We start from the raw sequence: 18,822 nt of genomic DNA, 5'->3' as shown, positions 1-18,822 counted from the left end.
GACACTCACCAGTCCCCGGCCCCCTTCCTTCCGCTTAGCGTACAGCCTCAGGGTGCTGGACTTGGGGTGAAACCCTCCATGCATGGTAAGGAGCTTTCTTGTCTTTATGTCAGTGGCTTCTATCTCCTCCTTTGGCCAGCCTATTACCCCAGCAGGGTACCTGATCACGTAGGTGTTAATGGCCCGGATCTTGTTCTTACCGTTCAGCTGACTCCTCAGGACTTGCCTGACCCTGGTTGCAGGGCCTCTTCGTGGTTCCCATTCGCCTGCGGGGATCCCCAGGTACTTGTAACTGTCTACTATGTCTGCAAAGTTCTGACTACCTTCCCTCTCTTTGTTACCATCCGACTACACTTCTCCAGCCCGAATGTCATTGCTGTATAGCCTGGTAGTGTGTATCAGTGAATCGATGTCTCCTTCACTCTTGGCATACAGCTTGATGTCATCCATGTACAGGAGGTGGCTGACAACTGCTCCATTGCGTAGTCGGTATCCGTAGCCAGTCTTGTTAATGATCTCACTGAGGGGGTTCAGGCCTATGCAGAACAGCAGTGGGGACAGAGCATCTCCTTGGTAGATCCCGCACTTGATGGTGACTTGTGCTATGGGCTTGGAGTTGGCCGCTAGTGTTGTACACCACATACTCATTGAGTTCCTGATGAAGGCTCTTAGGGTCCTGTTGATCTTGTACAACTCTAGGCATTCCAGGATCCAGCTGTGGGGCATTGAGTCATAGGCCTTCTTGTAATCAATCCAGGCACAGCACAGGTTGGTCAGCCTGGTCTTGCAGTCTCGGCTGACTGTTCTGTCTACCAGTAGCTGGTGTTTTGCGCCTCTGGTATTCTTGCCAATCCCTTTCTGTGCCCCGCTCATGTATTGACCCATGTACCTGTTCATCTTAGCCGATATGATTCCTGACAGGAGCTTCCATGTAGTACTGAGGCAGGTTATTGGTCGGTAGTTGGATGGGACCTTCTTGGGGTCCTTGGGGATCAGGACTGTCCGACCTTTACCGGTTAGCCATTCCGGGTGTCTCTCGTTAACTAGCAGCTGGTTCATTTGTGCTGCCAGACGCTCGTGGAGTGCAGTCAGCTTCTTCAGCCAGTAGGCGTGAACCATGCCGGTGCTGTCCAACTCTTCATACTGGAGACCCTTTCTTGGATATCTGCCACTGTGATGGTTACTGGACCCTGTTCAGGGAGGTCGCTATGGTCTGCCCTCAGATCCACTAGCCACTGAGCATTGCCATTATGGACAGCTTTTTTTTATGCACCTTCTTTGTCGCGCCTTTCTGCAGCTCCGTTAGTTGGCTAACCTCCCTCCGTGCTACTTTGAGCTTGCCCTCTAGCCTCCTTCCCCTTGTGGCTGTTCAACTTGTAGCCAAGCATCTCACTGATCACTGCTGCCGTAGTGTAGATCAGCTTGTTAGTGTCGGTAATCGTGGTTGTAGGTATCATCCGTAGTGCTGCATTAACATCATCTAGCAGACCTTCTGAGGGTACTTCACGTAATCTTGGTAACCAGGGATCCAGGTTTCAAGCTTGGCCATGATCCTATCTTTCAGGTCAGTTCCCCTCGCACTCAACTCTCCTATCTCCTATGTACCCAATCTCGGGTGGGGGTGATGATATCTCCCCCCTGACCTGGCGTCCTGACTCCTCCTTGCCGTAGCATTTATGTTGTACCTCGTCAATCTCTAGCTGTGAGAGCAGTCCCTTCTTTCGAATGTTGGAACACTGAGCTACTAGTTGTTTCACCGTCATTGTGGATGTTGGGTATCGAAGAATCCATAGGTCCCTCATCCTATTCATGTAACCCCTTCCGCCAGGGTTACTTGCGTAGTAGCATTCCAACAACGCCCTGTTTTCATCTCTTGGCCACCGATGCCTTCTTGTTCCAGTAGCCCACTTGTCGTCAGGGTACCCTGGTTCCTCAACACCTGACGCGGACCTTGTTGATCCGGGCGACGTCCGAGCCGGCATGCCTTCATATTTATCTGTCTCGCTCATGTCTGCGGTAGGCTCACTTTAGCATAGGGGGTCTAGCCTTAGGACCCTTACTGGATACAGACGCCCCAGGCAGGAATCAAACTTGCGATCTTCTGCTCCAAAGGCGTGTAGTTTAACCACTACACTATCCAGCTGCTTATAGATATAGATATAGATATATATATATATAACGTTGTCAGTTTGTCATTCATTGCCCACCGTATGTTAAAATTATGTACATTTTAGTTGTATTGAAATATTTAACAGATTTCATATTGAATGTCTCCTTTCATTCACAAGACAGAGACCAAACTCTGCTAGCATATTGGTGTCTGACTGTCCCATTTATAGTTGTCCCATTTATAGTTGTAGGCCTTAGCGGAACTACAGGACTGTTTCGAGGTGACGGACTGGGAGACACTCTGTGAGCCTCACGCTGAGGACATCAATGGGCTTACTGAGTGTATCACAGACTACATAACTTTCTGCACCGACTCCATTGTTCCAACTCGGACTGTTCATTGTTACCCAAATAACAAGCCGTGGGTGACTAAGGACATCAAAGCCCTCCTCAACGACAAGAAGAGGGCTTTCAGAGGGGGCAATAAAGAGGAGGTGAGGAAGGTCCAGGTGTCACTAAAGGACAAGATCAGAGAGGCTAAGGAAAATTACAGGAAGAAGCTGGAGTGGAAACTCCAGCAGAACAGCATGAGAGAGGTGTGGAAGGGCATGAAGACCATCACTGGATTCAGGCCAACCAACAGCAGGGGAGCTGAGGGAGGTGAGGATAGAGCTAACGAGTTGAATCTGTTTTTCAATAGATTCGACACCACAGTGGCTGCTCACACCCCCTCAACCTCACCTGTAGTCAGCCTGGAATCCAGAGCCACACCACTGTGCCAGCCTCTCTCTTCCCGTAGCACTGTTGACTCCTGTGAGATTCCTGACACCCCTCCCCCACCCATCACCTTCACGCAATACCAGGTTGAGATGCAAATGAGGAGACTGCACTCAGGCAAGTCTGCTGGACCAGACGGAGTGAGTCCCCGCGTCCTCAAGGCCTGTGCCCCCCAGCTGTGTGGAGTCTTTCATAAACTGTTTGTGCTGAGTCTGAGTTTGCAGAGGGTCCCAGTGTTGTGGAAGACATCATGCCTCGTCCCTGTACCAAAGACGCCACGTCCCAGTGGCCCCCAGGATTACAGGCCCGTGGCAATGACCTCCCACATCATGAAGACCCTGGAAAGGCTCATCCTGGACCAGCTGCGACCCATTGTCAGACCACATCTGGATCCCCTTCAATTTGCCTATCAGCCTCGTCTCGGAACAGAGGACGCCATCATCTACCTGCTTGATCGTGTCTACACCCACCTGGACCAGCCAGCAAGCACTGTGAGGGTCATGTTTTTTGACTTTTCCAGTGCTTTCAACACCATCAGGCCGACCCTGCTGGGTGATAAGTTAGCAGCGATGCAGGTGGATGCTTCTCTGGTGTCCTGGATTGTTGATTACCTGTCAGGAAGACCGCAATATGTACGTCTCCCACAGTGTGTGTCTGACAAGGTGATCAGCAACACAGGGGCACCACAGGGGACTGTCCTCTCGCCCTTCCTTTTCACCCTCTACACCACAGACTTCAGCCACTGCACAGAGACCTGCCATCTTCAGAAGTTTTCTGATGACTCAGCGGTGGTTGGATGCATCAGCAGGGATGATGAGACGGAGTACCGGGCTGTGATTGACTCCTTTGTCACGTGGTGTGAGCAGAATCACCTGCAGCTCAACGTGGCAAAGACCAAAGAACTGATCGTGGACTTCAGGAAGACAAGGAAACACTTGACCCCTGTTTCAATCCAGGGGTCAGTTGACATTGTGGAGGATTATAAATACCTTGGAGTCCACATTGACAATAAACTGGACTGGGCTAAAAACACCAAAGCACTCTACAGGAAGGGCCAGAGTCGTCTCTATTTTTTGAGGCGACTGAGGTCCTTCAACATCTGCCACAAAATGCTGAGGATTTTCTACGAGTCTGTGGTGGCCAGTGCGATCCTCTATGCTGTGGCATGCTGGGGGAGCAGGCTGAGGGTCGCAGATGCCAACAGACTCGATAAACTGATCCGTAAGGCCAGCAATGTTGTTGGGATGGAGCTGGACTCCCTCAAGGTGGTGTCGGAGAGGCGGATGCTGTCCAAAATAAAGACAATGTTGGATAACACCTCCCACCCACTCCATGACATGCTGGTCAGTCACAGGAGCACGTTCAGTGAGAGACTGAGATTACCGAAAAGTACCACTGAAAGACACAGGAAATCATTCCTGCCTGTGGCCATCTCCCTGTACAACGCATCCACTTAACACACTGTTTACTGCCACAACTACACGGTTCTTTCCTGCTATTTATTATTGTGACTTATGTATATATATATATATATATATATATATATATATATATATATATATATATATATATATATATATATATATATTGTACTATTCTTAGTTAGCGTGTTGTCTGTTTTGTTAATGTTGGTGTATAATGGAGCACTGTAACAAAGAAATAATTTCCCCCAGGGATCAATAAAGTATTCTGATTCTGATTCTGATTCTGAACATGCATTAAACCTTGCCCATTATCTTCAAGTATCTCTCATTTACCTGAAAGCGTCCTGCTGCATAGTCCTCTACAAGTCGAGGTATGAATGACAAGTAAAACCCTCTTATGCGCTTTACTTGTTCCTTTACAAATGCTTCATCATATTGCACTTTAAATGAAACATGCTCACTAGGTGTCCAGACCACAAGCGTGGCAGTCTTGAGCCCTGTGCAAAACATTGTAAGTTGCACTTGCATGTAATAGCCTCTGCTGCCAGTTTTCTGCAGCTGCAGCTCTCCATCTACCAGTTTGATTTCACTGCATTTCTGGGTAAGCTGCTTACCCAGTGAAGGATGAGTTGGCACAGGACATTTTGTCAGGAAGCACTATGTGCAGGCAGGAGTTGGACCCAAAAGCAGGCTCTCAGACACGAGGGATGAACACAAAATCACAGCTTTATTTGCTGGCAGGGGAAAGCATATACAACTACACTGGGAAAATATCAACCTAAACTCACGGGGAATCACAGGGAGACTCACACAGCATGAGGGACGACGCAACACTGAGACGCTCCTGGATGCTGATAACACTACCCATGTTAAAGATGTTCATACCCTGTTCTTTCAGTTGATGACAAACTCTAACTTCATTTTCTTTACCATAGTTTGTTTCATAATACCCACAAAAGGTAGGGTACATGTGCTCAGATAAAAATTTGTCATTTTTTGTGGTGGAAGGTACTGGAACTTTTTTAATAGAGCTTGCTGTAAGTCTGAATTTCCTACAGTTGTTTCTTCTTGTACTTGTGCTGCTTGCTCTTCAGAAACTTGAATGTATGCCTGATGCCCTGCATGGTTTATTGCTTAGTTTGTAACTGTGTGCTTGGTGTGGCTGAAAAAATTGCTCATCACTTTTACTGTTGCGGTGAGGACCTGCTGATGGCATTCAATGTTAACTTTGATCATCTCAGCGTGCCACTGTGACACACTGTAACATGTTACATAGTTAAAGGTGGAGGTGGCGTATGCTGCTTCCACTTACCCAAGGTCACATTAATAACTCAATTTTATTTATACAGCGCCAATGAAGGGAAGCCAATACAGGAGAAATATGCTCTCTCTTTCTAGTCCCTGTCAGGACTCTTGCTGCAGCATTTTGGATTAACTGAAGGCTTTTCAGGGAGTTTTTAGGACATCCTGATAATAATGAATTACAGTAGTCCAGCCTGGAAGTAATAAATGCATGAACTAGTTCTTCAGCATCACTCTGGATGTCTTTACCATGTCTTTATCCTGTTTTCCTTCTTTCACCCCAACCGGTCGCAGCAGATGGCCCCGCCCCTCCCTGAGCCTGGTTCTGCCGGAGGCTTCTTCCTGTTAAAAGGGAGTTTTTCCTTCCCACTGTCGCCAAAGTGCTTGCTCATAGGGGGTAATATGATTTTTGGGTTTTTCTCTGTACCTATTATTGTGCGATCTACTGTACAATATAAAGCACCTCGAGGCAACTGCTGTTGTGATTTGGCGCTATATAAATAAAACTGAATTGAATTGAATTGAAATTTCTGCATTTGGATCATTGTAATTGATTTTGTTGTCGGTGTCATCAGTTGGCCTTGTATTCTGGCCTTTTAACTGGCCTTGTATTGTGAATTTTCTTTAAGTCGTTTTCTGTTATCAATTTATAGTAATCAGGTATTTGTTTTGTTCATTTTTGCATTCAGATTGCATTGATTTTTATATCAGTTCTGATCAGTTAACAGCTGCAGAGTTAACTGTTAATTAGTGTTGTTTTTGAGTTTCCTTTGAGCTGATTTCTGATATCAGTAAACAGCTGTAGAATTAGCTGGTATTTCTATATATTGGTCACTACACGTTGATCATTATAAATCAATCTTGCCATTAGTTGTGATCAATTGAGAGCTACAGAGTTGACTGCTAATTGGTTCTGTATTCTAATCCCCTAAATTAATCTCTGATATCATAAAACAGTTACAAAGTTTACTGGTTCTTTTTTGTGTCTGTGTTAAATGTTCAGTTTCTATGACATAAGTTAAACAAGATCACAGTGTCTGTGTCGATTTAATTAATTTTGTTATCAATCAGTAATCAACTGACAGCTATAGAATCAATTGTATTTGGTTTTAATCTTTCCATTTGATCTTAAGGCTTGATCTTCTCGGTTTATGACGGTTGAAACGATCTTTGGGTCAACTGCTATTTGTTCATGTATGTGATCATGCATTTGGATCTGTAATTAAGTTTTTAGTGTACACTGTTAGGGTTAGCTGCTAGCTGTTTTTGATTTCCACATTTTATTGTGAGACTGGATTCTCTTATTAGTTGGTGAAAGCTGACACTGCTATTTGTTTATGAATGTGACCTTACATGCTGATCTTTAATTAAGTTGTCAGCTAACACTTTTGGGTTAGTTTATTTGTTTCTGATTTTTGGTCTTGGTTTTGAGATTGGTTTCTGTTATCAGTTACTGATGGTTAAACACTCTTGGGCTTCTCTGCCAATCACTCTACATCTGTTCTTGTATCCTGATCTTTGAATGTAACTATCAGATAATACTTTTGAGGTAGCTGCTATTTGTTTCTGTTCCTTGCAGTTGACCTTGAGGTTAATTCCTGTCATCAGTTCATGAGCAGTAAATGATCTTGGGGTTGGTTGTTTGGCTTTGCATTAGATCATAGGATTTGATCTTAATTGACTCATATCTGTTTTATGTAATTAATTCCTAAATTCATTCTCGTGTTGTTTTGTTTTTGTTTTGACTTGGAGACAATTACTGTTGAGTTGGTTGTTAAATTGAGTCTTATTTTGTTTCATTAATTTTTAAACAAGTATTGATACAGATTCTTTGTGAGTTGATCCCTGGAGTGTATTTTGACGCTGTCAGTCTCATCTTTTATTAATTTAGTACAGTGTGTGTGTGTTTTTGAATCATTCACCAGCTGTGCTGAACAGCTATGATGTCGCTTGCTTTAAATTAGAATCATTAAGTTTGCAGTTTTATTTCAGAATTATTTGTGTAAATATTGAAATCTGCAGTTTCGGGGAAAAAAAGCATTGCGCTGTCATCGTTTCAAAATAGAGGTTGATCCTCTAAAACTTAGTAATTAGAAAAGTTGAATTTATTTTCAGTCCCAAACAATAAAAGGAAATGTAATAGTAATTAAGACCTGGGACAAGGGGAGTCTTTATTCCTAGAAGAAAACAAAAACAGATAAACAAACTTAAAACATTAAAAAGAAAAAGGGACAGAAACTTTAACATAAATTAAACAATAAAAAGAGAATCTGAATAAAAGTATAATTGCGGACATTGCAATTTCACCAGGAATAGAGAGTTTGGGTCAATTAGATAAATATGTTATGGATGTTGGACGGTATTGAAGATAAGAAAGCAAGATCTACAATGGTGAAGAAATTGAACAAGAGATGGGATCAGTGGAAAAAGCAAGGCTATGTATCATCTTGTGTTGTGGGGCCACTACCATATTCCAAATAGAGAAACAAGCTAATGACGAATATGAGCAAGCACACTCAGAATGGAAGAAGGGAGGAAATCAGGAGGGTCCAAAAGGAAGGAAAGGGACAAAAACAAGAGCACATGATGACAACCATACAAATGTGCTACTGGAAGATAAGAGCAAAAGGAAGACAAAAGAGTCAAAAATCCAGACTACAATCAACGCCTATTAATCAACCAAAGACCAAGACAGAGTTTTAATTCATTTGAAAGCCTGATGCTTAGCCTCGGTCACCCCAGCTGTAAAACTCAGAAACCAGTCTTACTTGTTATCATCTATCGTCCACCTGGGCCTTACACAGAGTTTCTCTCTGATTTCTCAGACTTTTTATCTGATTTAGTGCTCAGCTCAGATAAAATAATTATTGTGGGTGATTTTAACATCCATGTAGATAGAATAGAATAATCCTTTAATTGTCCCACGAGGGGAAATTTGGTTGTAACAGCAGCCAGAAAGACACATATACAAACAAACAGAACAGAAACATACACAATTTTTCTTACATATTTACATTAAGGACAATAGTTACTAGAAACAGAGTACTGTACAGTTATTAAATTAAATAAAAATAACTACAGATAAGAGGCAAACCAGGTTGTAGTGCAAATCGGATGATTAACTTATTGCAGTTACAGCGCCAATGTAAACATCTATGTTTGTTGGGAGCAGTTCTGATTGTACAGTCTGACAGCTGCAGGGAGGAAGGACCTGCGGAAACGCTCCTTCATGCATCTAGGATGCAGCAGTCTGTCACTGAAGGAGCTCTGCAGTTCAGCAACATTTACATGCATGGGGTGGGAGACTCTGTCCATCAGAGATGTTATTTTGGCCAGAGGCCAGATGCTAAAAATGACAGCCTCAACATTGCATTTAATCTGTTATTAGACTAAATTGGCTTTTCTCAAAATGTTAAAGAACCCACCCACCACTTTAATCACACTCTAGATATTTTTTTTTAACATATGGCATAGAAACTGAACATTTAACAGTGTTTCCTGAAAACCCTCTGCTGTCTGATCATTTCCTGATAACATTTACACTTACAATAAATGAGTGAGGAGGTAAAATTATTAACAAGATGATCGACCTCTGTTGGAGTAGCGTTCAGATAGCTGCTCTGCTCTATGTTGGTACAGGGCATTGAAGATGATAACAGTGGGTGGATTATATTCTTAAACTTAGTTACAGCACTTTCAGAAAGACATCTACTGTGATAAAGTCTACTCTCCACTGCTGTGTAATCAATTATTGTAAATGTAAATGTTATCAGGAAATGATCAGACAGCAGAGGGTTTTCAGGAAACACTGTTAAATGTTCAGTTTCTATGCCATATGTTAAAACAAGATCTAGAGTGTGATTAAAGTGGTGGGTGGGTTCTTTTACATTTTGAGAGAAGCCAATTGAGTCTAATAACAGATTAAATGCCATGTTGAGGCTGTCATTTTTAGCATCTACATGGATGTTAAAATCACCCAAAATAATTATTTTATCTGAGCTGAGCACTAAATCAGATAAAAAGTCTGAGAAATCAGAGAGAAACTCTGTGTAAGGCCCAGGTGGACGATAGATGATAACAAGTAAGACTGGTTTCTGAGTTTTACAGCTGGGGTGGACGAGGCTAAGCATCAGGCTTTCAAATGAATTAAAAGTCTGTCTTGGTCTTTCGTTAAGTGATAGGCTGGTGTGAAAAATTGCTGCCACACCGCCCCCTCGGCCTGTGCTTCCCGCCCCTCCCTGAGCCTGGTTCTGCCAGAGGTTTCTTCCGGGTAAAGGGAGTTTTTCCTTCCCACTGTCACCAAAGTGCTTGCTCATAGGGGGTCATATGATTGTTGGGTTTTTCTCTGTATGTATTATTGTAGGGTCTCCCTTACAATATAAAGCGCCTTGAGGCGACTGTTGTTGTTATTTGGCGCTATATAAATAAACTTGAATTGAATTGAAACATTGAAGTTACAAGGTGAAGACCAAAAATTACAAACATCATCACTAAGGACTGGGCAGCCATCTACAGCACCTGGAGCTTCTACTGTGCTTAAACTCCACCCTGAACTCCCTGACTGTTTGAGTTCGTCTAAATCTGACAGCACACCTGGGGACACCGGTCATCCAAGGAAATTGAATTCAGTGATAATGGATGTCACACCTAAATGACAACCTGATGCAGAGAGAGGAAAACAACAGGATGCTGTGAACAGCGTGCAACGGAGAAGCTATCAAGAGAATGGTCTGATATGACTACCAGAGAGGATCCAGCCAAGCAAACTCAAACTGCACAGATGTCAGGCAAGGAAATCACATGGATGCTGGGGCCCTGGTGTGAGGGAGACCCCCCCTCCCCTCCTCCTCCTCCTCATAATCCCTTCCAAAACCTCTTCCTTCTACCAGACAAGCTACAAGGAGATTCGACACTAATTCCTCCAATAACAACTCAGGAGATACCAAGAGGAGAACAGCAGACTGGAAGAAAGGAGAGGATGACTGACTCAGATTCTGAGAATCAAAAAGAAACCACCGACAACGACCATGAGGGTGAGACTGCAGCTCTCAGTCAGAAACGTGCCAAGAAAACTGAGAGATATCATCAGCCCAAGGCAAAATCAAAACTGACCAAGCAAATAACAAAGACAAAGACTGACAAACCCTAACCCTAACCCCTTGTCATGAATATGACACGGAGGATGAAATTGATTGTAGAGAAATACCTGCATCTATTCACTTCACTTTTATTCATATAGTGCCAAATCACAACAAAAGTCACCTCAAAGCACTTTAGGCAGCCATGTCCACCGGATCAGACTGGAGGCAGGAAAGAAACATCAACAACTTGCTATGCCAGTTCACATGACAACAATAGAAGAACCAGTTTTTCTCAAAGATATAGAAGAACTGGTGGGAACATTATCACCTTTATGTGCTAGAGCACCAGCATGGATTTCAACTTTTAAAGAGAACACAGCAGGAGAGACACTTGCCATTGGAGACATTCGTGCCTTGCTTTTTCAAACATGAGTACACAGAGCACGGAGACTCTTGGAAGGAATTCCACGGATCTAAAACCAGTGATAGTTATCACTTTGATCCCTTCAAAAACGCCCTCTGGAGACGTATAAGAACCCTGTACCCAGGAATGAAATATCTAAGGGCACTTAAAGGACTGAAGTTGGAAGCCAATGAGTCCTTGACTGAATATCTGGAGCGAGTAGCCAAGCTCTGGGAACATCACACAGGAATGCGACATGATAGGAGTGAGGTAACCATACACTTGTGGAGAAAATAGTGTGAAATTGGTCTCCCAAGTTCTGTGCAAGACTCTCTTGATGGAGTGGTTGGATTGAGTGTTATAACGGATTCATTGTGGAGAGCACTTGCAACATTATGTCAGGAGGCAAAGAGAGAAAGCAGAGCGAAAGGCAAAACAATGAACCCAAAGGCCGCTTAATCATCAGAAGGAAGAAAAGGACTCAGAGGTAAAGAACAACAAATTTAAAGCCAAACAAATGGTGGCTGTGTTTGTCGACTTAAAAGCAGAAATACAACAATCTGTGGCTGCTGCATTGGCTACACAAACAAACAAACAAATATCTGGACCACAACGACGAATTCCAGACTATGATAATGACAGAGCACCAAACTACCAACAAATGCCCCAGCCTAGACAGCGAGGTGGTCCCTGAGATCTGGACCAAAACCCATACCTATGGGACCCTGGAGTATGTGCAGCTCGAACAACACCCATGACAGAGACAAGGGAAACCTGTACAATCGAGGGTGAGAAGATGTGCTTAATGGCTGATGCTGGAGCAACAATTTCATCACTGAATATTTTAACCATTTCCGACACTCTAGAGCTGAACTGACTTGGACTCCAAAAGGAGGAGTGGCATTTTGAGACTGCCAGTCATATGCAAAATACAGCAGTCCAGAAAGCTGAAATAGACGGTCATCATTAGACTACTTTAATCCTACACAAAACTCTCCAGAATGTAGAGACAGAGAGGAGTTCTAGATAAATATAACTTAGCAAACCCCATAGGGATTGGGGGTTCCAGTCTATAATATTTTGAAAAAGCACCAAATAAAATGTTGACCATGTTGATTATGCTCATTCCAATGTGCAGAGCTTGGCTAACCTGACTATTGGCGACTGTCAAGCCTCTGAGTCGCCGAGCAGCTGAATAGGGGAATAATGTTGACGCACCCGCTGTTCAAAATGTAAGTCAAAGTTCCAGATTAAAAACTTCATTACTTGTTATCAAATCCTTAAAATCTGTAGAAAAACAGTGATCAAAAACATTCTAAGCTTGAGCGGTCAGCAAAAGTCGACTTCCCCCATCACCCGCTCATTCACAAAAATTCCCTCGAGACGTGAACAGGTCATTTAGCAATCACTATTACTACTACCGACACCACGTGACCCAAAGCTACGCCTATCCACAACACTGACCAGGGAATGCAATAAACAGGACTGTCAGAACAGTCGGCGTTAGAGTCACCTTTGACAGTCCAGAGTAGGATGGTGTTGGAGATGCTCTTGGTGGAGAAAGGACTGGTGTGATCAACGTGTAGTTTGGCTTGTTGTACATATATTTTAAAATGATACAGCTCCGGATGGGCCAGTTACCAGGGCATGGAAGCAAGACAGACATTATCAAATGAGGATTATTTTATCGTTAATTGGTAACTGACAAAATTACAAAATATATATTAGCAAAAATATAGATATTTTACAAAATATGGGTCTAGTATAGGTATGTTACAATGTACATAACATCCCTTCATGCTGTGTACATTGTAACATACCTATAATCTTTGTTTTTGGCTCACCATATAATGTTGTACAGCCCGCTTGAAGGTTATCCTTTTTGTGAAGCATGCTGCTGGTTCACACAGAGGTCCATAGCGCTGTGGAAACTTGTAATTTCAACTGCCAAAGTAAATTAAATCTTTTTAAATGACAGACCTTTGTCCTGAGATTCCTTCTGAAAAGTTTTGAACATGATACCAACCTTATAAACAGTACATTTACACAATGACTGAAACCAGCCCACTGAATGAACACTGGGCTGGGAGGTTACCGTGGTGAAAAATGTGAGTCATTGAAAAAACTCTATTTTGGCCCCTACATCATGAACTATGCTGCTAAATTTATTGGGATACTGACCAGTTCAATTCCCACTAAATGACACTTTAGGCACTCCAGGTTCAAATATGAATCTAAATGAAAGGAGAGAAACATCACCCCTGACCTTTGACCTTCACAAAGGTGACTCAATGATGCTGTGAATGAAACACTTCCTGTTAGCAGGATGCTAACCCTTCTGTTTAATCAGTTTTCTGTTTGACGTTTATTCAGCTGTGTGAAAACCACCGGAGATTAATAAAGTTTTATTTTATCTAATCTAATCTGAGCCACAGTTCTATGTTTCACACTCTGAGAGCCTGACTGCTGCAGCCCATGTTTGGACAATGATGCTGTGAATGAAACACTTCCTGTTAGCAGGATGCTAACCCTGAGCCACAGTTCTATGTTTCACACTCTGAGAGCCTGACTGCTGTTTGCAGGTACACTTCACACACACAGAACAAAGCAACATCTGATTACAATGAAGCCTCTCTGCATTAACAGGACATCATTTATACAATAAGTGAAAATGTATCTTCTCCATCAGGTTTTACAATTACTGTTATTATCTGTTATTATTTGATCAGGTGTTCATTTCAGTGTCAGTTTATAAATGAAGGTGAAGGAAACACTGAGCTGTTGGACACAAACACAAATCCACACTTCAAACATTTAGGACGAGCTCACAACCACCTCATCATTTATTAATTAGTCTTTAGAAATCATCAGTTTAGCTTCTGTGTGACCTGTCATGTGTTACACTCACCTCTGACATTGAGAATCACTGATTTCTGTAGCAGCATGTGTCCATCCTTGTTGTAGACGGTGCAGGTGTAGACTCCACTGTCAGTGAGGTGGAGGTGTTTCAGGGTCAGACTGAGGTCTTTAGTTCTCAGTGGATCTTCATCCATCTCTGTGCGACCTCTGTAACCCTGGTCCTGTTTATCTGGCTGATTGTTTCCACTCTCATACACGTGGACCTTCATGTGCTTGGGTTCAGTGAGTCTCCACTCCACTGTGACATCCTGAGGAAGGTAAGCCATGGTTTTAAAGGGCAGCAGGACAGACTCCTCCCCCTGTGGCACCTCCACCACCTCTGGCTGTAGAGCTGAGAGGAGAACATGAACACAGACAGACATCAGTGTCCTTGTATTTAAATGTGAAACACTGAAAAATACGACGACCTCACGTGTGTTATTACACATGTATATATATGTTATTGTACAAAGCTAAGTCGTGCCTATGTCCTTAGCTCAGAGTCAGACACTATACCTGTGACAGTGATAATAAAGCTTGTTACACAGATGTCAGTGAGTCAGATCCTCCATCATGTAACCAGCAGCAAATCTATAACCAAAGGTGGAGGTGATGGAGTAAAAGTGAAAGCTGTGCACGAAGCAGCACTGCTCTACACTGAACACACAACAGCTATTGGATTTACACACATACAGCTGCTGTCCAGCTCTTCTTACAGCAAGAAGGAAGCACACTTTCACACACCAGCCTAAAGACTGAGTGGGCCACGTCCCACTCTGCTGTTACACGTTTCACTAATTCACTTCCTGTTGCCACGGCACCGTGTCTTCATTATGGCTCCTAATATCACAAAAATTATAATGATTATTATTTTTGACTGAAGATGGATTTTAGATTGTGGTGTTGGGTGGAGGATGTGGGGTAGCCCCTCCCTCTGCTCCCTGATGCTTTTGTTTCCACGCTCCTCAGATTGTTTGTATCATGTGAGGACATGATATCATGAGGACTCCTTCTCAGTGGGTGGAGCCTCCACCTGTGGAAGGAGCTGAAGCTAACACTGCGTCCAGATGTTACAGACGTGTTGGAAACATTAGCAGCTAGTTTCAGTGATCTGTGAGGAGCTACTGGATTCATGTGTGGAGGTCAAAGGTCACAGACATCAGTCAGAGTGCTCTCTCTGTTACTGAGTCACACACACACACACACACACACCTTCTCTGTTCTTCATCCTTCTATATGCACGGTACACAAACAAACCAAAGGCAGCAGCCAGGATGATCAGAGTACCCAGCACAGCGGAGAGGACTTTAGGCCAGACTGGAGGAGTTTCTGTAACACAAACACACGAGACATGAACATCATCAACGGGTTTATATGAATTCACATTAATCTCACTTCTGTCCACTGACCTTTGACCTTCAGCTGTACTTCAGTCCAGTTCTGAGCATGTCCAGCATTCAGGGCGGTGCAGTTGTAGGTTCCACTGTCAAAGACTGTGGGGTTCCTCAGAGTGAGGCTGAGGTCTCCAGTCGTCAGAGCATCGTCTCTCATTGACGTTCGGTTGGTGTAACGAGGGTTTTGTTTTGAATGATCATCTCTGCTCCGCAGACGCATGTGAACTGTTGGGTTACTGAACCCATTACGGTCCCACACTGCTGATGTGGAGCTCCTGGAAACATTATCTGGTACCTGACAGGGCAGCAGGACAGACTCCACCCCCTCATACACCCTCACCTCCACCCCTGATGCATCCTGGGAAACTTAGGAGGGAAACACAAAAGCAAAGCTGTGATTCACAGTCACATGTCACATGCCGCTTTTTTGTTGTTGTTGTTGTTGTTTTGGTTGGAAAACTGGTTAAATCACAGAGCTGCAAATATGGTGGATATGCTGACCTCGTGGTGAACAGGGCCGTTTACTCTCATGATTAATATTCACAGTAAAAATATTAGCTGAACATCATGAAGTGTGTATGTGTTTTATAGTCGAACAAGCTTTTCCACATGCAGACACGCCTTCTAAAAACAATGGCCACCAGGCCAAAGCAATGGTTTAGACTAGAGATGGACCGATCCGATATTACGTATCGGTATCGGTCCGATACTGACGTAAATTACTGGATCGGATATCGGCGAGAAATAAAAAATGTAATCCGATCCATTAAATATCAAAAAAGCACCTCACAAAACTTGCGACATGGCGTAACTCGGCTCATAACCGTAGCACGTTGCAGCAGTATGCATCACGTGATAGAGCGGCTGTGTGTATTTGTAGCCTCGCTACCAATCCAGCATTTCATCTCCGAGGAAGTTATCCCAGAGAGAAGTAAAGCAAGTGTGTAAGTTCATCTCTGAGTGTTTGTAAAGCGTTCCCATGTTAAGCTTAACAACCGATATATGGAGCGACTGCCTCTTCTCACTCCAACTGATTAATGATCAGCTGATCGGCTTTTCTGTCGCGAGTCCGTCTCTCTTCTTTGTTTTGGCCCACTTTGCACCAGAAAGAGGAAACCAGCGGCTGAACAACAGCAGCACGTTTAACCTTGATAAGCTGTTGTTAGAATTTATTTAATATTACTTTCTACACCAGGATCCTTTTCTACGTAGCTGACGGCTGGTAACTGTGCAGGGGCGGATCTAGCAAAGTTTAGCCAGGGGGGGCGATAGGGCATGAACAGGGACTTCTCACTACTCAGGTTAAACCTGCTTGTTTTTATTAAGGTATGTACACATATGTACATGTACACTATTTTTATTAATAGAGGTTTCACTACTGAGGTTAAAAATGATATATAAGTCACTTATATCACTTCTAAATGTTAATGTTTGGTTTATTTCAGTGTTTTATTTGTTCCTGAGTAAACCGGTTTGGCTGTGATTACAGTTAAGCTTCATAACATGTTACTCACAGTTAAATTAGGAGGGGACGGCAGTAAAAACTCCGGACCTGTGACATCATCACGCACGCAGGTGTTCCAATTGTACATATCACGAGTCCGTGCTCGCGTTCTCGGCGGGTACGTATTACCGAGAACGCGAGTACGTACTCGCGTACTTGGGCATTGAGAAACGGCCCTTCAGGACATGTTGAGGAGCTAATTTAGCCATTTAAATCAGCTGTGTTGGTTCGAGGACACATCTAAAACCTGCAGGGACACCGGCCCTCATGGACTGAGATTGCCCACCCCTGGGTTAGACTGATCAGCCTTAACCCCTTAGTTTGATTGGTGAGGTTGACAGATAAAATTATTTCATGGTGAGGGCTGAATTAATTAATTAAATACACCATTAAATAATTAATTAAATGTGGCAATAATTAATTAAAATGTAAAATAAATAAACAATTAATTAAATTTGTCATAAATATTTATTTAATTAATCATTCCCAATTTTAATTGGGCCCATTATGGATTCATGATTTGAATCCTGGGTTCAAAGCCATCAGGTGCTCCGTTTAGAAAAAAGAGAAAAGAAGAGGAGGAGAAACGAGCCAAAGATTCAGGTAAGCAGATGTGTCATTGGATAATGGCAGGTCATCATGAAACAATCAGAATCAGAATACTTTATGTGGGTTACAGTTGCTCCAAGAAGAAATGGTAAAAAATAGTAACAGTAACAGATTAAACTCCAAACAATACATTATGTTACAGATTTTAATATTAATTAGTCATTGTCAATTGTTAATTTGGCCTGTTCTCATTGTATGACGAATTATGATGGCTGTTTGGTAGCCGTTTACTCTCTCTCTCTTCACATCTGTGTGGGTGTATGTTTGTCTTGGAAATTCAGTATGGTTCCGACAAAAGTTCTATGTTAATGTACAATCCTGTGGGGGGGCACAGGGAGTCTAGGACCGCCACTGTGCGTGTGTGTGTGTGTGTGTGTGTGTGTGTGTGTGTGTGTGTGTGTGTGTGTGTGTGTCTGTGTGTGTGTGTTCAAGGCGCTTTCCTTACTGAGTAAGAGGAGCACGGTCATCATCTTCATCCTCGGTAACAGTCCCGTTACAGCTGACCCTCACCGAACCACCGACAGCTGGAACCACCGACCGTTCTCAGACACAGACTCGCAAAAAGAAAAGTTTCGATTCCCCCGGAAGTCTCCTCCCCGATAAACTTTACACTTAAAGCTCCTTACAGTATCGAAAACGAGATAAAAGGAAAGATGGGAGAAATAAGAAATAAGAGTGATGTGCAGGTCAGAAGCTGTAACACTCACAGACTGCTTGAAGGTTAAAGATGCTCCAATAAAAATATCATTAAAAACAGAAAGGAGTGAAACACGTCTGCTCCTCCTCCTCCAAACTGAGCCCACACACCGGAGTCTGTGGCGGTGTGCGGCGTTCCCGAGGAACACGAAAGGTGACCTTCCCGTTCTTATGGTTCTCGCCGCGTTATGGATGATTTCCAGTGGAGTGACGGTCCCGCGGTAATAGACGTTCCAGCCATGTATTCCAGCCCTAAACCTAACCTTATCCCTAACCATAACGTATCCATAACCCTATTGCTAACCTTAACCAGCAGTGAAATGACGTAAAATAGTGTTTTCCAGAGCGATTTTAAGAAAATGAAGAAACTTGTGTAGATTGATTCCAAACGGTTCTCATGTTTTCTCATTTTTCCGATCTCCTCATTTAGGAACGTCTTGGGTACCTGAAAGCGTAAAATGTTGGCGATATGTGACACAGCGTAAAATATTTAGGGAGTTAGGGAGTGAGAACGTGTTGCTGTGGCACAGATACAACTGCACACCCTGTAATAAACAGTCAGAAGTGCACGGTGTACTAATAAAGCACATTATACATACTTTAACCTCAATAATGCGTTTTACCA

General features: G+C 43.1%; 1 protein-coding gene across 1 annotated transcript in view; it reads right to left on the bottom strand.

The window, feature by feature from the left end:
* LOC116329659 (vascular endothelial growth factor receptor 1-like) overlaps window positions 1-18,464 on the bottom strand; it is a 38,393-nt gene extending 19,929 nt beyond the window's left edge. Inside the window, exons 1-5 of the mRNA XM_039608485.1 lie at window positions 18,309-18,464; window positions 17,947-18,122; window positions 15,404-15,754; window positions 15,207-15,323; window positions 14,028-14,346 (exon numbers count right to left, since the gene is read on the bottom strand). Of these exons, the coding sequence (XP_039464419.1) occupies window positions 14,028-14,346; window positions 15,207-15,323; window positions 15,404-15,754; window positions 17,947-17,977 (818 nt within the window). The 5' untranslated portion in view covers window positions 17,978-18,122; window positions 18,309-18,464. The remainder of the gene's footprint in view (window positions 1-14,027; window positions 14,347-15,206; window positions 15,324-15,403; window positions 15,755-17,946; window positions 18,123-18,308) is intronic.
* Between the last annotated feature and the right edge of the window lie 358 nt (window positions 18,465-18,822).

The sequence above is a fragment of the Oreochromis aureus genome, linkage group 3 (genome assembly GCF_013358895.1).
Source record: "Oreochromis aureus strain Israel breed Guangdong linkage group 3, ZZ_aureus, whole genome shotgun sequence".
Classification (NCBI taxonomy): Eukaryota; Metazoa; Chordata; class Actinopteri; order Cichliformes; family Cichlidae; genus Oreochromis; species Oreochromis aureus.
The sequence above is the reverse complement of the archived record's forward strand: the minus strand, read 5'-3'. Positions and strand labels throughout refer to the sequence as shown.